General features: G+C 42.3%; 1 protein-coding gene across 6 annotated transcripts in view; it reads left to right on the top strand.

Annotated features, from left to right (window-relative positions):
• The window catches only part of B3GLCT (beta 3-glucosyltransferase), a 120,073-nt gene that overhangs the window by 56,139 nt on the left and 40,889 nt on the right, over positions 1–23,045 (top strand). For all 6 annotated transcript variants that reach the window (XM_045050708.1, XM_045050671.1, XM_045050574.1 and 3 more), the window contains 5 exons: positions 6,222–6,285; positions 11,619–11,738; positions 13,436–13,505; positions 20,121–20,234; positions 22,135–22,234. In XM_045050708.1, coding sequence (XP_044906643.1) covers positions 6,222–6,285; positions 11,619–11,738; positions 13,436–13,505; positions 20,121–20,234; positions 22,135–22,234 — 468 coding nt within the window. The remainder of the gene's footprint in view (positions 1–6,221; positions 6,286–11,618; positions 11,739–13,435; positions 13,506–20,120; positions 20,235–22,134; positions 22,235–23,045) is intronic.

Consider the following 23,045-nt stretch of genomic DNA (forward strand, 5'->3'; position numbering starts at 1 on the left):
CCAGCCTGTGCCAGGCATGCCTAGGAGGGCTCATACATTTTCCCGGCCCCATTCTTGGAGGGCAGGAGGGGAGGGGCAACGAGAAGAGAGAGTTGTCATTTCCTTCTCACCCTGCACTGGTTGGCCTGGCTCTGCTCTCCGCTCTCTGCAGGGGTGAGGGGAAAATACTGCGTTTCAGCGGCCCAGGGTCATCTTTATTCTCAAATTCATTCAGCTTGGGTTTGCTGCCGCTCGAAGAGCGGGAGCCCCCAGGACACTCTTCTCCCAGTATGTCCTGCAGCCCTGTGTTTGGGCCCAGTTCAGCTCCCTGTGTCCTGTCTGGACTCTCTGGAGCCACGAGTGGCACACCGCAGCCCCTCGGCCGTTCCTTGGGCCTTCGGGACTCTTCGCCCTGGCGGTCGCCTTCCTCTGGGTCTGTCCTCACCCTGTGGCTTCAGAGCCTGGAACTACGGGGGCTGCCTTCTCTCCAGAAGTTCTGGTGGCTGTGGTTTCTCCGACTTGTGACTCAGAAGCTCTTCGTCAGTCTGTCGTCTTCTGTTTCCCGGAGGACCAAGTCCCCCGAGAGAGGGACAAGTACAGCTGATCCTGTCCTGTGCGGTGCACTGTTCCGAGCGCAGACGCCACACTCTTTTCCCAGGGCTGGAGAGAAACCCAGAGACCTGTGACCCTGGGCAGCAAGCCCGGGCTGTAACCATCTCTCTGAAGCCCGTATAACCCTCTCCTCATATCTCCCTTCCGATCCAGGAAGCCACTCATCTGGGAAACAAATCCGGTAGTTTATAGTTTCACTTTCTTTCCCTCCCCCATCTAGCAAGGACCTTGGTGGTGCCTTGATACGGAATGCACTTCACCTTTTCCTGAGTTAGATGTAATCAATAACTGTTAAGTACTGCTTTCCTTTTTTTTTTTTTTTCTTAAATTTTTAAATTTCTTTTAATGTTTATTTATTACTGAGAGAGAGCATGAGCGTGGAGGGGGCAGACACGGAATCTGAAGCAGGCTCCAGAGCCTGACGCGGGGCCTGAACCCGAAACCTGTGAGATCATGAGCTGAGCTGAAGTCGGACGCTTAACTGACTGAGCCACCCAGGCGCCCCAAGTATTGCTTTCCTTTTGACTTACTTTTAAACCCCGTGAGTGAAAGTAGTTTCTGTTGTGCACCATCTTTGCCTCCTAGAATCCTCTTAAAGGACCGTTTAGCCCAACTCCTTGCTTGCCATGCAGGCAATAAAGCATAACCTGTTCTTCAAAACCTCTTGGGTCTATGAATTCTGCCGTCTGGCTTCACTGCTTATAAGATGTGGAGGCAGCCAAAGCCCTGGCAGGTTCTGTTGGCTCTGGCTTACGCTCATAACTACCTCATGCTCACCACTGACTCACTGCCAGGGCCTTTGCGAACCGGTGCTCCAGGTTCTGCACTAGCCAAGATACTGGTCTTATTAAGGGGAGACTGTGTTATGGATAACCTGGTGTTCTGTGGAGGTGGTCCCACGGGCACGTGCTTCTCTCGTCCTCTTTACGAGGTCGCTGAAAACATCTATGGGCAAGCGGCAGCTTACTCTGAGTACCGAGGGCCCCACTGCAGCGGGGTATGTAAGGAACTGCGGCTAAGGGAATTGGGGCCAAAAGGCTGGTCTTTTGTTCGAGTTCAGGAAATGTCCAGCCCTTCCCCCATAACTCTGGCATGATAGAGGAGTAAGGCACCAGTCAGCCTTCTGCATTCCGTGTCGTCTGCTTTTATAACGCTGAACGGTTGCCAACAAGCTGCACGATGTTTGTAGTTAATTAACATCCATGGTCTTTGGTGTGCCTCCCCTCCCTTTCCCCTGCCAACAAAAACAAAACAAAAATGTGGGCTCTACCATAGTGGTGTCTTCTACCATACTTCCTTTCTCTTGGGATGCAGGCAAGTAATCAAACAAAATATAATGTAACCCATCTAGCATAGCAACTGTCCTGTGGCCAAGATCTATTTAGAAATGGTTTTCTCATAGGAGATTCTATACATTCTTTAAGAACCCGGTATTATTCTTAGAACTAAAAGAGGCATAAAGTATCCACGAGCCCCACTGGCTGCAAAATTGGATCTTCCCAGTTGTTTTCTCCCGGTTCCAAAGCTAATGTGCTGTTTCTCCCTGTTATTAGAAACTGTATTAGTTAGCATGCTGGATTAAGAAGATATCGTTACTGTAACTGGAAGGTGAGGTCTATGTTGGCCGATGTAGGGGTTCTGCCCTGTTATTGAGGACGCTGGTTCTGTCTCTCTCATGCTTAGTATACAGCATCCTGCAACCACATACATCATCAGTTCATCCTAAATCTGGTTCCCTTTGTTGATTTTCAAGGCAAAAAGGGCTTTCTGTATATATATCTTATGTTCAGCAGTGAAGAAGCTCTCTAACCATGGAATGTAAGTGCTTATCTTCAGTCTCTAGTTGGATCTTGTCTGCTCGCAGTTGGTGGGGTCAACTTTAGGCATGTACCAACTCCTGGACCATTAATGGTTGCAGGGAATTTCAGTGCTTTGGTTGGGATCAAACGAATTCTGACCCTGGAGCCCATTTATAGGGCTCAATAATTTAATCAAAATGAGAAGTCTCTTAGGACGAAGGAAGAGGAAGCTCCTATATTGTGTAGGCAATCAACAGTGCCCGCTACAGGAGTCTCCTTTTTTTTTTAAATTTTCATTTTTAAGGTTTATTTATTTTTGAGAGAGAAAGAGCAGGGGAGAGGCAGAGGGAGAAGGAGACGCACAATCTGAAGTAGGCTCTAGGCTCTGAGCTGACAGCACAGACCCTGACACGGGGCTCAAACCCACAAACCATGAGATCATGGTCTGAGCTGAGGTCAGACACTTAACTGAAGTCGCCCCCCCCCCCCCCCCCACCTTTTGTCTCCTTTTCTTGACTTTATGGCCCACTCGGTAGGTAGGGCAACTGTTAACCGTTGCTTAAGTATTTCTCTTGCTCCAGTCATCAGAAAAACTGGTTACTTAAAAACATTTTACGACACACACTTTTATAGACTATTTCCCACCAAAAACATTTGCCCTAGTAATCCCACATTAGTGAGTTTTGGATTAACACTGCCTAACATTTCCTGATAATCCGTCTGTGTGATCTTCTAACAATAGCATCGATAAAAAAAGTACTTGCAGTTTTGGAGACATTTACAATAAGACGATCTTTTCAAATAGGTGTTTTTACAGAACACTGTTACTGTTTTTTTCTGTTGTTTTTCCACCAGTAAAACTTACCTAGATTTCCTTCAATAGTTTGCTCTTTTGACTAGCTCACGAATGGGACTGTAAAAGTCAGCTAGGAACTTGAAGTTGAAGAGGCCCTCTGTCTGTTGCAAATTTCCAGTCTAGGTGGTTGTGTCTTTAGAGCTGTATTATTGGGACATGACTTAATGCCTTCGAAAAATAGGCAAGCTGAATATCAAATGTCCTATTTTCCAGGAACTGAATATTTAATGAGGAAATATTTTATCAAAATAATTGGAATTTCTGGCCTTAATTGTTTTTTTTTTTTTTTTTCCTGGTATTGTTGGTCACTGCACTTAGCATTTGGAAAACGCTTGTGCTGTCTTGTTTAGAAAAGTGAAACCTAGTTCCCATTTTAGGGCTTGCCTTTTAAGTTAGGTGAATGCCTTGCACACTTTTAGGACTTGACCATATTTTCTTTAATTTTTTTTTTCAACGTTTTTATTTATTTTTGGGACAGAGAGAGACAGAGCATGAATGGGGGAGGGGCAGAGAGAGAGGGAGACACAGAATCGGAAACAGGCTCCAGGCTCCGAGCCATCAGCCCAGAGCCTGACGCGGGGCTCGAACTCACGGACCGCGAGATCGTGACCCAAGCTGAAGTCGGACGCTTAACCGACCGTGCCACCCAGGCGCCCCAGGACTTGACCATACATTCAAGGTGACCGACTTATGCTCACGAGACCGACTCATTGACATGAAGTTGGTGGTGTTGAGGTAACCATCACTTAAGGTTATGGTAGACTCCACGGGCTGCTAGACGTAGCCACAGAATGTCAGTATACAGGGTGCCTGGGTGGCTTAGTAGGTTGAGCGTCCGGCTCTTGGTTTTGGCTCAGGTCACAATCTTGTCATTGCGGAGCCTGCTGGGGATTCTCTCTTCGCCCTCTCTCTCTGCGCCTCCCCTGCTCGTGCTCTTTCTCTCTAAATAAATAAACAAGCAAACAAACAAACTTAAAAAAATGTCCGTATATATATCTGTTTACCCTCAGATTAGTCAGTGTTCATCTTAAAGAAATTCTATCAGTGGTCTTCAAGTTTTGCCTCTCTGAGATTTCCCCCAAATACAGATTTTCAAGAATGGAATGAGAAAGAAACTTGAAAAGTCAAAAAAGTAGAGAGCATGTTGAGGGTAACAAGTCAGAGGTACTTATTGTCTAGTAAGAAGGGGCTTGTCATGCATGGCCATCTAACAATGGATGTCACATGCCATTTGGTTCCTATCACAATTCTGTGTCCCTTGCCTGTGTCAGTAAGCCCAGGTATGAAGGTGATCTGATCAGAGTTTGGAGGCACTTAGCAGGAGTCCAGATTGCAAAGTTAAAAACTGGCTCGAACTGAGCAGAAGTCAGACTGGACAAGATCCCTTGCCGGGGCAGAATTTTTTCTCTCACTGTCTATCGGGAGTCTATCTGAGAATGCTGTCTCTGTACGTGTCCTCACTCACTCCTATTGACAAGTCTGTGGGCAGGAATTGCACAGGAATGTGACCAAGATTCCGCGGGCTGCTTTTGGAGCTATCTGCTGCCGAGCTGCATTAGTATCCACCCTGAGACAAATGCTTTAATACTAAACATAAATTATAACCTGTGTCCTTCTTTATCTTTCCTCGAGTTAGAAGTAAATTTTTAAAGAAATCTTTGTGGCTCAATAAGGCTGAAAACTCAGTAAAGAGTTTTGACACTTATGACTACTTTTCCTTTAAAAATCACTGTGATTTCTCTCCAGTTAAAATATGTGTTAGGGGGGTTGTAATTGAGACTGATGGTCTAGTCTCTAGTCCTGTCACAAATACAGAACCGTGTGTATTTCAGCGGCCTGGTTACGTACGGAATTCCGTCCCACCAACTTGGAATCAAAGCATATCTTGCCCTCATTCATTCAGGCAGCTCCCCGAGTGCTCCTTTTGGCCAGGCATGGTGGGCGGGCGGTGCTGGCCATACAAAGAAGCTGTGGCACAGAAGGGGACTTACACACAACAGGATGTCACGCATGTGATCAAAGTAATGGAGCTTCCTTCCTATTCTGGGAGCAAAGGAAGTTTCCACTTATGCTGGTGGGCAAGTCTGGCAAAGTTCTGCAGAGAAAGTGCCCTTGAGTTTGATCTGGAAGAAAGGTTTGCCAGGTAAGGTTTGGGTGTGGGTGTGCTAGGCAGATGTTCAGCAGGAGAGGTGTGGGCAGGTGTGCACTCGGGGTGGGGGGTACAGTGCTGGGTCGGTACTAGGAAGCTGGGCACCGGCGGTGCTCTCACCTGCCCCGAAAGGACTGCTGAAGATTTCTTTAACCCTTTAACCAAGAAGGGGACTGGAAATGTTTTTTTTTTTTCTCCTTTCCTGAAACCACATTCTCTCTCCCCCCTAAAAACTCCACAAACTGTAGTTCCTTTGGGTTATTAAAAGAAGGAGACTGTGGGAGGGAGGAGAGGGTGGGTGATGGGTATTGAGGAGGGCACCTTTTGGGATGATCACTGGGTGTTGTATGGAAACCAATTTGTCAATAAATTTCATATATAAAAAAAATAAATAAAAGAAGGAGACTGAAAAGTAGTAACTTTTGTTTCTCTGTCATGCAAGTTTTTTTTTTTTTTTTTTTTTTTTGTCTTTTTTGTTCTCTTTCTCTGTCAGTATTTGGTGTCAAGATTATCAGGAGTCACCAAACTTTGTGGCTTTGTTTTTAAGGCATTTAGTTTATTATAGTGTATTTTACGTTATTTGCCAGATGTTGAAACAATGACTGTTCCATTTGCAAAAAGGCTTGTGTTCGGTTCCTGGTCGACAAATAATTCCATTTCCACAAGTGCTTTGCCTCAAGGGAATGTGAAACTCTTAATTTTATGTTACAGTGCGTCCTTGTATCTGTTTTCAAACATTAGAAGGTCTCGAGAATGTGTTATTCTTGTTCGATGCTTCTTCTGATTACAAAAAAGAAAACGGCCTCAAATTGTATCTGTTTTCTAGGCTTACCAAGAGGTTAAGGAGTGAATCCCTGAAATCCGACTTCACAATAGATTTAAAACATGAGGTACGTCTTGTTTTCTTTTTTAAAAGTTGTAGCAACTGAGAATTCACGTGTTTTGCTATAAAAGGTGTTTTTGATTCCCTACCAGCGCATCCCTTCCCAATGCATTTATACATTTTCTCCCACCAAGGTAATTCTTCTCCAGAAAATTAGGTCTTTCTCTTTAAACTCACTTTCATCATGTAGGTGGAGAAGGAACAGTGGAAAAGGTTGCATCTGTGATTCTTGATTTTTTTTTTTTTTTTTTTTTTTAAAGCTAGGTGGATGAGTGCAGAGGCGGATTTCTAAAAACATGCACAAATGTCGCAAAAGTACCTTTGGTCTTATTCGGTGCTTTGGTCGTACATATGCCTCGGTTGTGTCCCTGTCCTTGGCCCTCTGGGGCAGAACTGAGGCAGTTGGCCCTAAGCAGGCAGCTGCGGCATGCCAGCCTGGATGGACCCCAGCACCCCTGGCATCTAGTGGACATCTGTGACCCGTCGTCCTAGATGCAGGGGTCCCATCATGAATCATTCCTGAATCATTGTTAAGAAGGTTTCTTTGTGGGTTTCATTCACAGGTGCATCTCACTGCCTAAAACGGCCCCACCTTTCCCTCTGCAGGAACCTGTACTTGGGACGGTGGGGTCAACGTTGACATGTGCTGCTGGCAAGCTGCCAGGAGCAAATAAGGGCACACGCAGCACCTTACCTTCTCAGGTGTTTGAATGTGATGAAATAGCCTATTTGAGGAGAAACATACATGTAAAAAAATCATTCTTGTCTCCCATAGAAAGGAAAGAATGATTAATTGAAAGTGCAGGCCTGCCTAGATATTTTTAATGAAAAGTCAACTTTGGTATAGATACCCAGGTTCAGGAATCTATTAAAAATTAAGCACACACAGAAAATATTTCTAACCCATGTGAAAGGTATGAAGATCAGTCACAATATCTAAAAGCCCACCTCCTGGCTTAAGACCTAGCCCATCATCAGTCGCTTTGAGACTACCTGAATGCAGCTTTTCTGTGTCCCCTTCATTCTCACTAAACACTTTCTTGAATTCTCTCTTCCTTTTCTTCATAGTTTTCATTATATGACTGTATCTCTGAATAACATATTATGCAGTTTTTTTAATGTTTGTTTATTTTTGAAAGAGGGGGGGGGGGCATGGAGTGTGAGAGAGGGAGGGGCAGAGAGAGAGGGAGACCCAGAATCCCAAGCAGGTTCCAGGCTCTGAGCTGTCAGCACAGGGCCCGATGCGGGGCTTGAACTCAAGAACTGGGAGATCATGACCTGAGCTGAAGTTGGGCGCTTAACTGACTGAGCCACCCGGGTGCCCCCATATCATGCAGTTTTGTATCCTTCTGGACTTCATGTAAACAGAATTGCACCGTGAGTATTGTTCTGACTTGAAACTCATCCGTGTTGCTGCGTGCAGCCCTACTGAACTTATTTTCACTTCCTGCAGTAGTCTCTGCTATGACTATATCGGTTTACTTATCCATTCTCCTGGTGGTGGGCTTCTGGATTGCCATGACTTTTCTGCTACTATAATCATTACTTCTATGAGCATTTTGGATGTGTGTTAGGACAGTCCTCTGCAGGTGTTTCTCTAGGGCAGAGGCCCTTTAACTATTTTTTTTTTTTTGACTGTGACCCACTTTAAAAAATACATTGTTCATTGTGACCCAACATATCAGTGTGTGTTGTTATTGTGTCTTGTTACTGATCTCTAACGTGGTATTGTTGTGGTCTGTAGAAATATTTTTAGGTTTGCTTTATGGCCTAGTTCATGTTTCCTTTTCATAAGTGAAGTAAATGGTGTGTATGTTATAATTTGGGGGGGGGGTGTAATATTCTCTTTATTAGATTAAAGGAGAAGTAGGTTTAATCTACTAGGTTAATCTTCCTTCCTCCTTTCCTTCTTTCTACTTTTCTCTGCTTGATCTGTCATTTATTAAGGGAGGAATGAGAAAATCTTCCATAATAATGGTGGATTTGCCAGTGTCTCCTCTTGTAACTGCCAGCTTTTGCCTTTTATACTCTGAGAGTCTGTTAACTCAATGCATACAGGCTTACAGTCATTATGTCTTCTTACGAATTTACCTTTATCTCTTGTGATGCTCTTTGCCCTAATGTGAACTAAATGTGTATTTAATGTTATGGATATTTCTTTACCAGCTTTCTTTTGGTGTGTGGTTCATAATTCTCTCTTATCTTTTTCTTACAGCCCCTTTGTGTCCTTATTGATTGATTGACAGAGACAGAGCATGTGCACATGTGAGCTGAAAAGGGGCAGAGGGAGAGAGAGAGAATGTTAAGCAGGCTCTATGCTCAGCATAGAGGTCTTTTTCTTAAAAAGGACATATCTTTTTTTTTTTTTCCTCTCTTCCAGTTTGCCAGTCTTTGTCTTTAAATCAGGTAGCAAATTCACATTTACATTGAACATGATTACCATTATATTTGAATTGATTCCCAACACTTCGTTTTATCCCTTGCCCATCATTTTATCTGGCTCATTTTAAAACTTCCTTACTTTCTGGGGCACCTGGCTGGCTCAGTCAGTTGTTTCCGACTTCAGGTCACGTTCTCACAGTTCGTGAGTTCGAACCCTGCATCAGGCTCTATGCTGTCAGCACAGAGCCTGCTTCAGATCCTCTGTGTCCCCCACCCCTGCCCTTCACTTGCTTGTGCTCTCGCTCTCTCTCTCAAAAATAAACATTAAAAAAATTAAAATGTCTGTTTTTTTGTTGTTTCTTTTCCCATTTTGTCCTTCTCTGCTATTTTGGAAGTTCAGTCTCTGTATCTGTACCTTACTGGTACTTACCTTACCTTACTGTACCTTCATTTAAATATTTTAACATGCATTCTTAATAATGGCTAGTTGATCACCTAAAAAAAAATCAGGGGACTTAGAATAATTGAACTCTGATTATCCCCCTCACAATTTATATACTTCTTGCTGTCCAGCATCTTTTTAACCCCTCAAATATTATCTTTGCGTAGTTAACATTTGTAGGAGCTTAATTATGTATTTGCTGGGATCATTTTTATTCTTGCTGAGGCATGTCCTTCAGAATTTCTAATAGTGAGCTCATAAATTCTCATTTTTTTTCCCTTAAAAACACTTCCATTGGGGCACCTGGGCGGTTCAGTTGACATCTGACTCTTGATCTCAGCTCAGGTCTTGATCCCAGGGTGGTGAGTTCAAGCCCTGCGTTGGGCTCCACGGGTTTGAAGCCTACTTAACAACAAATGAACGAAACATTTATGTCAGCTTTGTTCTTGAAACATAGTTACCTTGTGTTGACCATCGTAGGTTGTCTGTCCTTTTCTCTCATCACAGTGGGGTCACTGCACTGCTTTCTGGCTTTTCTGTTAATTGCCGTGGCAATTGCTGTGGGAAATAAAACATCAGTCTCATGTGGCTTCTTTGTAGGTAATCTGCCTTTGTCTTTGCCTGCTTTTAAGATTGTTCCTTTGTCTTTGGCGTTCTGCAGTTTCACTATGAGATGTCTAGATGTAGACTTAAAAAAAAAAAAAAATCTTGCTTGGGATTCTTTGACCCTTACATAATTTTGGAGATTCGTAGCCATTGTCTTTTCAAGTATGTTCTTATCCCCTTTCTGTCTGCTATCGCCTCCCGGATCTGGGCTAGCTCTCTGAACTTTTGTCTTATGCTCCCCCCCCCCCCCCCCCCGTTTCTGCTGTGCTATTTCAGATAATTTGGGGACCTTCATCTTTTAGTTCCTTAATTTGTTTAAATTTATTTTGAGAGAGAGAGAGAGCACAAGCAGGGTAGGGGCAGAGAGGAGAGAAACAGAGAATCCCAAGCAGGCTCTGCACTGTCAGCACAGAGCCCGATGCCAAGTTCGAACCCACGAGCCGCGAGGTCATGACCCGAGCCAAAGGCCTATGCTTAACTTACTGAGCCACCCAGGTGCCCCTAATTCCCTAATTTTTTTATTCACCTGTGTTTAATATACTACTTATCCTAACCATTATATTTTTCATTTCAATTGTTTTTTTATTTTTAAAAGTTTTAGTCCTTTCTTTTTCAAATTTGCTTATTTTATATGATCATTAAACACATTTTTTGCTGACGTGTGAAAGTTTTTACTTCTATATGAAAATATATTCAACACAGTAATTTTGTAATCTATGTTTGGTAATTCCAGGACCTGCAGTCTTTTTGGTCTGATTAAGGTTTGTCTCCTGGCTCTGGGTCATCAGCTCATGTCTTATGTGCTTTTTATGATTTTCCTCTGAGCAGTCTTGCTTGGAACCGTATCTGTGGTAATCCTTGGAGTCCTACGTTAAGGGTGTGGGTTCCCCGGGAATGATTTGCATTTGCTTTTCCTGCTGCTAGAGGGTTCTACTGACCGCTGTAAATTACTATTTGAAGTGTTTTGGCCCACACTGGTGGCACAAATTAGGGAAGCTTGGGATTTGATGACAGGATCTCAAAGGAGATCTGGAAATGGGTTTTCCCCTCCATCTGCTCCAAAGTCCTAGCTTTCTAGTGGGGTTTGCTCTCAGATACCTCCCACCTTAGCTGCATCATAGTCTTTATTTTTTTAACTCCTACCAGAAACAGCATCACCAGAGTCCTCTATCTACTGAGGAAAATTACCCTTCTTGTCCTTATCCCCAGGCTCTTCCTTTTGCATGTTTGTCCTCACAAGTTCCATACTTTTGTGGCAATTTAGCAATCCATTTAAAATCATTTTGAAGATATCTTATCCAACAGTTTTAGATGTTTTCAACAAGTTGGTTAGTCAAGGTATATAATTACCACACTGTAGAAAAACAGACTCCCAGTTATATTTTCTTTCATCTTTCACGGCAGTATTTGACAGACCCTAAAATAGCTTCCCTGCAGTTGCTTATGACGACTTTGGAATTGTTTGGTGGTCAGAGTATGGATTCCTGTCAATAAAAGATTAGATTGGGGGCGCCTGGGTGGCTCAGTCGGTTAAGCGTCTGACTTCAGCCCAGGTCACGATCTCGCGGTCCGTGAGTTCGATCCCCGCGTCGGGCTCTGGGCTGATGGCTCAGAGCCTGGAGCCTGCTTCCGATTCTGTGTCTCCCTCTCTCTCTGCCCCTCCCCCGTTCAAGCTCTGTCTCTGTCTCAAAAATAAATAAACGTTAAAAAAAAAAAATTAGATTGGCCCACCTGAGATTACTATTTTTATAAGTAAAAAAAAAAGAAATCTGTTGAATATTGATGGATTGATATGGTTCAGTCTGAATGCTCTGTAGAAGAGGTGGTCTGCTTTCCCTTGAGAGATTTCGTGCTAACAGTCGTGGTGTTGGCTGAGTTCCTTCATTCATTGCTGTCTCCTGTCCTGACAGATTGCCCTCTACATCTGGGACAAAGGGGATGGGCGTCCCCTTACTTCGGTGCCCGAGTTTTGTACGGATGCTGTGAATGCCTCCTGTGCTACCACGTTCCATTCTTTCCTACCACTTTGCGTAAGTAACAGAAGAAAGACTTTCTTGCATATCAAAGGAAAATCTGCATGCTGTGCGTGATGTTGTCTAGCACTTTACCTATACATTGAAAAAACCCCAACATTTGTCATGTGCCAGGTAAAAACTACACATCATGTTTCTACTAATAACAGCCCTATAAGGTAAGCACTGTTGTTACCCTGTTTTACGCACGAGAAGAGAAACGTACTGAGAAGTGCTTGTTCAAGATCACACAGCGCGTCTTGGGGGGCGGGAGTGGGAACTGTGACCGCACAGACTCATTCCGGAGCCTTTGTGCCGAACTGCCTGCCACAGCTCTTTAGAGTTAGTGCGCCTGGAGTCATTTCTCTTGATGATACAGCATGTGTCTACTGGAGTATCTACTAGAATGTTCCTAGAAGGGTGATTTCAAACATTGCCTGTTAATACCTAAGCCTTTTCCTCAAGCCCATCTCCTCTTGGCTGGAGACCTTGATTTGATCTCACCTGAGACTGTTGAGAACTTTCAGAATGAACTGACTTGTTATGGACATACCCTTGGTTCAGTGCCCAGGATGAGCCTGAAGACCCCTGAAATTCACTAGGTTGTTGAATTCTTCCTCATAAAGGAAAATATATGCATCATCCTCAATTGTTGTCTGTTCTTCCCAAGTCAGTCATATGGAAGTCTGTGTGTTACATTTTCAAAGATGACTTATGGGTATATACACACACACACACACACACACACACACACACACTGCAGTAATGGGGAAGAATCTGTAATGTTTGTTCAGTCCCTGAGGGGAAAAGCCTATCTTTCTAGACATGATGTTTGCTTGTTCTTTAATGCTCTTTTAGGTAATTTGGTGGGGTCAGCCTCCTAGTGCCTTGAGTGACATGCCAAAGCTGTGCTTAGATGTCACTCTAAACCCTCAAATGATGTTTGAGTCATGACTGAATATTATTAAAGGCCTAAGAGAGATAATAAAGGGCTCAGAAGACCCCCACGAAGCAGTCCCTGGCCTTGAGTGTAGGCTGGCCACAGTCTGCCTGTGTGCTCCCTTTCATTTGAGTGGTCAGCTGGGCTGGGCCAGCCCAGGGCTCTGTTATTGCCCTCCCCGCCCCCCCCCCCCCCCCCCAAGTGTTTGAAGTAGTCCTGCCTTTGGCAGAGGACAGGATGTTGCTGTAGCCTAGACTTGGGTGGATAATACAGGGCCCATAAAAATACTTCCAACATCAAAGTAAGACCAGCCCACAGAAGGGAGTCAGCTCCTATTTTACACTAACACATCCTCCTGCTTCTCTCCCTTTGTCAAAATCTTCACCAGCTGGGAAGAGGAAAGGGAAGGTGACTAACATTTATTGGGCAGCTATAATGTGCTTAATAAATGGAGTAATAAAAGCAGCCTGACTGGTAGCTATTCTGACCGTTTTCTAAATGAGCCGACTGAGCTGAGAGCCGAAGACTGTTGTCTGGGTGACACAGTGTGTATAGGGCAGTCTGGGATTTGGGCCCAGGTCTGGCTGACGTCAGAGGCCTTGTCAGCTCAACTACAGTTCCTGTTTTTCCCTAAAACTGAACCCTGGAAACAGGTTTGATACCCTTGACGTCAGTGAATTTCACCTCCACAGCATGTGATATCTGACATGGGTGTGAATGTGGATGTTCATATAACATAGACTCATATGTGCATATATGTTTTCTTGTCTTTTAGGGACATCCAGTGAAGAAAGAGGATATATTTTTCGCAGTAAAAACATGCAAGAAATTTCATGGTGATAGAAGTAGGTTTTGTGTCATTCATTTTTATTGAACTTTTAAAATCCAAGCTGCCTTTAAAAAAAAGTACAGACGAGATACAAACTCAAGAAAGGGAGAATGAACACATATATTGAAGTGAAAAGCAGTTATTTAATTAGTACTCCTCATCATACCATTTCAGTCACCAAGATCAATTAGAAAGGATAGTTTTGTACTGAAACATGAGTGTCCCTAGCCCTTCTGAATACTGTTCAGAGCAGTGTTTTAAATTGGAAATGGGAAATCTCAGCTGTGGTAATCTCGGACACAATGTGTGAATAACAATCCATTTTGCAGAATAACGTCCTATTTTGTCCATGCTCCGTCTCTGAACTGTACGAAGAATGTTAGAGGGGACTTCAAGGTGAGAGAATGCCAGTGAAGGATGTTTTCTTGGAGACTAATCCTTCTTTTTACATTTCTGTTGGATGCACACATTGGAACTTTCAAAGTAAGATACGTATGTGCTCACGAGAAGATTATGTTACGGAAAAGACAGCAGGTGGCTTATACACAGTGGTCCCTTCTTAAGGAAATCTTGGCATGCAGACGAATGTTGTTTTTATTCAAGTTTTTGGTGTCATTACAGAATTCTACTAAGTTATGGTGATAATGTAAAAGAAAAAGCCCACCCTAAATATAAGTAGACATAATTTTTTTCTTTTTTCGCCTTATTTCAAGCTGCACTTTTCTGAAATTGAAAATTAGACAGTCTTTTGCATTTTCTAATTTTAGCATATATTTTAATTTTTTTCCATGAAAAGACTGTCGATTTCATGAAGAGTGTGATATTTATGTAGAAGAGATTTCTAAACCAGCTGTCGTTTTCATGGGATTGAAGCTATGGGGGAAGTTCATTTATATAATTTATTTGATAATATGATTCTTACAAATTATGTTTTAAAGGGGAACATTTCCCAAATAAAAGAATATTATTATTTGGAATTCAAGTATTGTTTAAGATATTGACATTAATTAAAATCTGGTTATGATGAACAGTTTCTTAAAAGTATATAACTATAAACATTCATGTTTACCTAAAATAGCCACGTAAAGTGCCAGGTCCTATTAAATCGGCCTAATATATGCACTCATTATGCAAGGAGTCCTAAAGGCTATTAAAAATCAACATAGTGTCAACATTTTCATGATTCAAAAATTTAACCTAGATTTAATACCCTTTTTCCTTTTTGAAAATCAGGAAGGGCTTTTGGGGACAATTTTTGACATATCTTACAAAAAATTATCAAAGGAAATGAATGAGGCGACTGCTTTATTTATTTGTTTTAAGCCAGCAGAAGTGTTCAAATTGATATTATTTGATCTTGAAGCTGCACTTGGGAGTAGTGACTGCTTTCATAATATTGATGTTAAGGACGGTGGCATAGTCTCTTTTGAGACATTTTTCAACGGACAGTAAAGCAGTAAAATTAGGGACCATCCCTGTTGTAGTTTTCATATTCTACAGAAATGAAAAAAAAAAAAGTTCGCTAACTTAATAGTTTTGAATGATCTAGTTTATTGCCTTCTTGTTGGCATAAGCTTGAGGTCATCTTTTCAGATCTCCGTCAAACGCTTTAAGGTTTGAATTTTAAGTCAAAGGTCTTTAAAAATGACAAGTCTTCAAAGCCTGTTAGGAGCGTTGAAACCAAACCTCCTAAAGCTGGATGCGTTGATTGGCTGCTATGAATTTGGATCCGCAGACACTGCAGCCTGAGACTTAAAAGGTAGCATGAGGCTTTCACAGTTGGCTTTCCGTGGCAAGCCATCTTTAAACTTGGATGTTCGTTTGAAAAGGTGGTCTAAGGCAGCAGGATTCTAGGGACTTTGATGTCCATATTGCTTGATGGAAGTGAGCCTGCTAGGCCACGGGGCTCCTTTGCTCCTTTTGGGCGGCTAGGCTAGCCACCAGTGGGTCCAGAGAATTATGCAGTAATCGTATTAGTTACATTGAGAACACCATAGTAACTGCTTCTGCTGACCTCTTCTGCATTTTCTGACGTGTTTTTTACGTACATTCTATCGTCTGCGTTCATATTGACAATTCCACTTGATGTGGTAATTAATGTTGTTATTCCTTTGATACCGTAGAGAAATCAGAGTGTGGGACAAGACGCAACTGGCCCATGTTCTCGTAGACTATTGAGTAGGAGAGCTGGGACTCGGGTTTTCTGGCTCCAAATCCCAAATTCTTTCTGCCACAGCACAGCTATAGTGTAATCTCCTTGGATGTATTACAGTCTTAACACTTGATAAATAGTATTTGATATTCATTTTGACATTCTGCTAGGCTCAAGGTCATTTTTGACTTGGCCAGAAGGTGGGAAAGTAGGCTTTTTATTTTCAGGGGCAATGGGGATAGCCAGGAACTGAAATCTACAGATGATCTAAAAGATAAACCAAGCTGCTTGGACAGGGATGAGAGTCTACAGTAAAGCAGAATATACAGACTGGGGTGGGTTTTTTTCTTTTTTCTTTCCCTGTGCACTTTGTGGTAGGAACAGTGAAGTTACAAAGGCCAAACGACAAGGGGAAGAAAAACATAGATAAGACTGTATATTTATCTTTGGAAAACCGAGAGTCGGCTATACTGTTAGTGACGTGGGTGCCCTGCCCCTGGATGCAGCAGACCCTAGCGATGCCCCCCCCACCCCAGCTCCTTATAACGTTGGCCACATCCAGGATGAGGGATGGAACTTTCTCTTCAAGGCTCCAGTCAAGGCAAGGGAAATATACACTGAACTCATTTTTTATATTCTCAATGGAGAATGGATGATAAAGGCAAGTCCCAAAATTAAAAAGAAATTATTTTACATCTTGTACCTTTTTGGCCTAACAGTGAAACCAACGTTTATGTAACTGCTTTGTGCCTGGATTTTGATTTAAATGAAATAAAGCATTCTTAGGACACAGCAAAAAATATATCCTATCTTTTGGCTTAAGAAAGAAATACATATTGACACCATCGAAATAGCAACACACTCTTGAGACGCACGCAGTTAGTGGGGTTTGAAAGAAACTTTAAAAGTATTATATAAAGCAAATTAGGCATAGCCTGTAAAATTATGTTTAAGCAAGGAAAAGGTCTCTGGAGTTTTAATATTCTGCTTGTTCACTTCCTCTTGGGTTATGTGTGTTTCCACTGGGTGACGTGAGCTGTCAGAAAACGCAAAGAACTTTCTTTGCACCATTTGGCCCTGCCGTTCGTTCCTCCGCGTGTCTTGAGTGTCTCGTGGCAGCCACTGGTTTGTTCATCAGGTGGCGGGTCGTGAGAAGCTCTCCTCCTGCAGCCTCCTCTGATTAAAGAGGTAAAATTGCTGTTTGCTCAGCCTTTGGTCCCTTTTCACAGCTTCGTGGGCACCTCAAAATAAACTTTTTTCCTTTCAGACCGGGAAACACAAAACAGCCACCCACCCTATTATCTTTACTGCAGTCATCTTGTCTAGAAGAGGCGAGTCTGAACAAACTTATCGAAAGGAGCGTATGGTAGCTGGCCGTTTCGAGTAGAGAGGCTTCCGGGTACTGCGGTAGGCTCTGCTCGCTTAAAACACGAGGCTTGAATTAAAATGCAGCCAGACAGAAGGCTACGCCGCGCCCAATGGTGTGATTCGATTAATTATTAAAGAGAGGACGGGAGTCAGGTGCTGCCCTCCCCCTCCCCCGGCTCTCCCCCTCCCCCGGCTCTCCCCCTGGCTGTTGAACAGATAGCGAGGTTCCGGGCTGTTTTAGATGTTGTTGTTTGAGAGCAGCCGCGAGGCTTGCTTTTCAGTTCTGCGTGTATCTCATCTTTCAAAGCACGAATGATAACACACCCTTGGGGTGTGTGTCTCTAGCCCTCCCCTGAGGAGAGAGGAGCAGTCAGGGTCTTGTCATGGACGTGCATACAGAGAAGAAAGGTCCATTTGTCCGTTGAAACCAGCAGACTTCCTAAAATCGGGAGTCCTTCACGTTTGATTGTGTGTTTTCGCACGGGGTTTCAGGGTCTCGTTCATTTTTCACTTGGAATCGGAGTTTTGCAAGTAAATCCACCGGGGGTAAAAATGTGTGTTCTGTGCCTCGTAGCGAGACACATCTCCTCCTGCTTCGAGTCTGTAAAGCCATGTGGAAGATTTATGCCATCTGTGCAGTGGGGTTTTTTTTAATAGTAAAGTTTTACTTTGCTCCAATTTTAAGTTATCTTGTGGCAAACCTTCTTGAAAGAGGCATTCACTAGTGTTTCATTAGGTGGTAGAAAGCAGGCTTCTCTGTATCGAAAACGAGATCATGGATCACGTGACTATATTCAACTATTTTCTCTAAGTTCAATATCTTTAGGGATATAGCACCTCAAAATAGAATATCTTATAAATAGAACGAATTCAACTTAGAATTCAAACAATGCCCAATATTTTAGAAGAGAGCAGTATTTTAGAAGTTTTAGGTAATTTGGAATCACCCCCAGTTGAAAATAAAGGCTTTACCTGCGGTTGCAGGACACTTAGCCTTAGTTTTAAATTCTTTACAGCTGCCAGATACGACAAATGCCTCAGGAGTTATAATGATCAGGGGACAGGCGATAACAATTGTTGAATGCTTTAGGGATAATAGAACCGTAACACCTTACTATGCTAAAATGGTGGCAACAGTCTCGTGCCAAATGATGGCTTGCCTTTTTGAGTGCAGCCTTCCTTTAACACTAGTTCCGCAAATGGCCCTAAGCCCTTTGTTGGAACTTCTACAAAATTCAGTCCTCATTCAACTATTTATCGAGCACCTGCTACATCCCGGCCACCGTGCTAGGTGTTGGAGAGTGAGGTAATTCTTACCTTCAGTGAAATTTCTGTTTCAGCAGTTTCTAACAAAACCTGAAAGCAGGTAGTTAGGTGCAGCAAAGGACTCGCTCTTGATTTGAATAGCATTTAAATCAGCCAAGAAGAAAGACCTGTGCTGTTTAATGAAGCTACTCGAGCAGACAGGAGCTGAGGGCTAAAGGCTGAGGACCGCGAGCGCAGACTTTGCACAGCTTGCAGCACTGAGTGCTGGGGACTGAGGAACATTCTTGACCTCTCCTCACAGCTTCTTCCAGAGTCATGCAAGGGAGGACATTTTACCCAAGCGTGAACATTTAGCGGCTGCAAGCTGCAGGGAGCCCTTTTCCGGGGTAAGTCCTCTGCTTGTGACATGCAAAGTGCCACTGCAGTGCCAAGGTGAAGATTCTTATTGTGCTGGAACTTGAAAGTAGAACGGAAGAGGATTTTTTCCTACCCGCCCCCCTCCACCCAAGCAGCCGCATCTATTATTATGCATCTTCTCTATTATTATGTTATCTATTATTTATGCATCGTTGTCTGTTTTGACAGGAACAAATCTCTGCCTTTCTGATTGCAGAAGAATTACATTTTAAGATCTAAAAGTTATTTAGTGGGTTGCAATAGGTAATTTAGAGATTATAGCAAATGTCCAGAATTCATAGGTCTTTCTTAAAAGCTGGCGAATAATGAATAAAATGGCGTGCTTTGGTATTTTATATACAACGGCTGTCTGACTTTGAGTTTGTTGACACGCACAGCCAGACACTTAGATTTGGCATTGCGTTGGGAGTTTTTGCATACATTTTTATTTGGGCTGGGAAAAAGGAAAAAGAGAAATGATCTGATAAAAGTCTCAAAATACTGACCTGAAGATTTAAATTCTTTGCGGTGGAGATTCTTAATAAATTACCAGGGTTTAAAATCTAGATATGATTTTTTTTTCTATTAAAAAACAGAAACCTCTTCTCAAAATTTAAAGATGCACAGCCAGTAACTAAAAAATAAGTATCTAAGAAAATAATTACTTCTATATTGGGCCAAGTGAATTAATGTCACATAATCAGGCAGAATTCCATCAAGGGTGGAGACAGGAGATGATTAAAGTTAGCTCTAAATTACAGACAACCTGGAAAGTTTTCTGTGTTCTTTTTTTAAATTTTATTAGAAATTTATCTGTTAATGATAGAGGTCAAAAATACAGTAGTGGTTCTCAATATTACTTCTTCCGCACTTTCAAAAGTACAACACAGGCCTGTTGGCTATTCAGTGCAGTGACTCTCAGTGGTAGGGTCGTGCCCTCCATAGGATTGCGTGGTTCTGTTAGGGTGTAGTTTGAGAAGCCTCCTACCCTCATTGTAAGGGAGAGAGCTTTGCATCTCAGCCAGAAACAAAGAATATTCCCATCCCGTAGAGGTAATTTTATTCCTCACCCCTCTGAGAAGCATTTTAAAAATCCAGTTGTGAATAGTAAATGAAATAGCCTATGGGGAAAAGACGAAAATTAAACACAACAGTATTATCAGACTAGAAAATGTATCATTACATGGATGTGAGAAATGTGGAGTCACCAGGAGTGAGAAGTATTGGGCTCTAAGGTACACTAAAAATGTCTCAAGAAGAGGGTTCTATCCACCTGCTGCCCTTGACAAACAACCTGATATTTCTCAGGGTGGGAAAAGCAAGCATGTTAGAATACCTGAAGAACAACAAATAATGGTTCTCTTCCTTTATAGGTGGTAATGCTGCCCTTCTGAGATTCTAAGCTTCCTTATGTAACTGTGCCAGTGACTGTCACTCCTCTCATTTCAGTCCCCATTGTAAAGCAGACCTGGGCAGGACAGGCAAGTCTCATCGAATACTACAGTGATCATGCAGAAAGTTCTATTCCTACGGTAGATCTGGGGATTCCTAATACAGACAGAGGTGAGTCCTTAATTCTCACTACTCTTATTCAGAATGTCCATTCTGGAAAGAGAGTAAATTAGGATGAAAATGAAATGTCTTAGAATTACTATGATTTTTGCCTTACATAAGTTTCACTTCCTTCCCTCCCAACGTCTTTGCCCAGGGATATGGACCAATTCTCTCAGATTAAGAGCTGCTTTATAAGCACTAAGAAAGGTTGGAAGTTGTTGGGCCATATCAATAGGACAGAGCATATGACAATTAGGATTACTTAACAGATTTTTTTTTATACCTTCATAATTCATTGTGACCATAATGGAGTGTCCCCAGTTAATTTATCATCTTTCCACACAAAGCTTCTCCGCATTGGATTTTAGCAGCTTAACCCGCCAGGATTGTTCTATGCCTGCTATTTGCCAGCCCCAGAAGCTGGGAAAATAGGAACGAAGCCGATGGTTTCTGTCCTCATGAAGCTTATGGTCTAGCTCACATTTTGTGTGTAATTGTCGCGTAGTGTTCACCCACGTTTTGCACTGGTTATGTGTGGCGTAAGCTCTGTGATATTCATGTATTTTGTTAATGTTTTCATTAGTGATGATTGGTAGTGCACCGGTTTTTCTCTTCAGATTCTGGCTTCAAATTAAAAACATTGTTTATTTCAAAAAAATGCAAGTAGAAAGCTGGCCACTTTACCTGCAGACGCTCTTTGTTCATCTCACTTTTTATCTAGTGTTCCTGTCACACTCTTTTCTTCAGTTTCTGGTTCCCCATACCCTTTTAGGAGTAGAAAAAGAAGTAGTAAGTTGATTTTCTTGTTCTAAAGAGTAATTTATCTGGATTATTTCATGGTCATGTCTCTCATAATGCCTTGATTGATAATGCACAAAGTAGAATCAGATAAGCCATTCCTGTAGTTATCAATTCTTCTGACAAGGTTACATATATTACTGAGTCTGTCTGTTGCTTTGTTTCGGAAAAATGATTTTAGACTGAGGTTTTCTTGGTTAGGCTTGCTTTTTAGATTGCAATTTAGGTTGCCTTTAATATTCACTTACTCGTGTATTTCTTATTCGATTTCTTCTTTTGTGTTTAGTCTGACATTATTATTGCTATTCCTATTTTGCCTTGCTCCAAAAGGAATTAGAGATGGCCTTCAAATAATGGTTAAAAATACCTTAAGCGACTAAGAAAAATGAAAACAAAGGTCACATTGAGTGGTTTACTATTAGTTAACATTAGCTTGTTCTCTCTTGTGTCACCAAATATTTTGTTGCAATCCGGCGTAGATGGCTGTTTACTGATTTGAGTTCTCTTCCCAAGCATTTTATTCTTAGCTTGGGCCCCAGCATTTTCCATTAAAGCAGTGACGTTTGTCTGTTGGCATCTGAAGAACTATAACTTAGTCCACACTGTACTTTTAGGGCAGAACCTGCCACAGTATCTAGCATATGGCAAATATTTATAAAGTCAACGATTGAAGGTGTAATATCCTGCTTTTGTACCATTGTTTCCCTTTAGTTGCAACGCTTGGAGTTCTAAAAGTTCCTTCAGAATAAGGACATCTAAGGAAAGGTACCAAGCCTTATACTTTCCATGAGGCTTACAACTTTGTCTGGAGTGGAAATAACTGGCCCCGCCTCCAATCAGCTCAGTGACCTTGTGTTATTCCTGTCTCTGGGTCCCCTGATTTCCCATGTGTGAAGTACATGGTTTAGACTTCATGATCTCTAAAGCTCCCACATTGGTTCACGAGGCCTATGCAAATTACAGAAAGCTAATTTTTTAAGTTTCTAATTATTCCTGTGTATGTCAGCAGTTAAGCTTTTAAAACCTTGAAACTATAAACATGTTTAAAATGAGTTCTATATGTATTTTAAAGAAAATATTACATTGTAAGCTCTCTCTTTGCCTTTCCTAGGTCATTGTGGAAAGACATTTGCCATTTTGGAAAGATTTTTGAATCACAGCCATGACAAAATAGCATGGTTAGTCATTGTGGATGATGACACGTTAATAAGGTAAGGAGCCCTCATCAGCCTAGGGTGGCTTTATATTCTACATATATTCATATTCAGAAGCTAGGATGGGTACTTCTGCTTCTGGCCAAGATGGAATAACAGGGACTAGATTTACCCTCACGTTTGAAACAATGCCCCAAAAAGGACAAAATATATGAAACAAGGGTTTTTAAGACCCTGGACATTAGGCAACAAAGGACAGTAACCCATGAGACATATGAGACGTATGAAGTAAGTTCTATGACAGCCCCAGCTAACTGCCTTAAGAGAATGTAAATAGCTGCTGAGGGAAGGGAACCCCGTTGGAACGTGGCCAACTCCTTGAGTTGAAGAGATGATGCTGAGAGCCTGGGGTGACCGAGACCCATTAGCTTGCAGGACAGGGCACTGGAGAGGGAGAGCTGCACAGAAAGAACACTGGAGATCTGTGGGGGCTCCCCTCAGATATTCAGTTGAGTATTGATCAGTGCATACATGTGAGGAAACTACTGGACGCTGGGGAGAGAACCAGCCAAGATGATGAGAGGTGATGGTGCCCAACACTCACACAGGGCTGAGTAGGGTACCTATTTCTACCAGCCAGACTGGGAGACCCTGGACTCATAGGGTGTTGGGTAGAGTAGATAGATATAGAAGTATCTTGCTTTAATAGTGGGAAATAGCTAAGTACTGCTTCAGCCCTGCCTAAGAGATCTTAAAAGACCAAACTGTTTCCAGGTAACTAGTCTGCATCCAAGAACAAAGCTCAAGATTTAGAGAAGTACCAAAATATCCATCACCCAACAAGGAATCACAATGCTTGGCATTCAAT

This window comes from Felis catus, chromosome A1 (genome assembly GCF_018350175.1).
Source record: "Felis catus isolate Fca126 chromosome A1, F.catus_Fca126_mat1.0, whole genome shotgun sequence".
NCBI lineage: Eukaryota > Metazoa > Chordata > Mammalia > Carnivora > Felidae > Felis > Felis catus.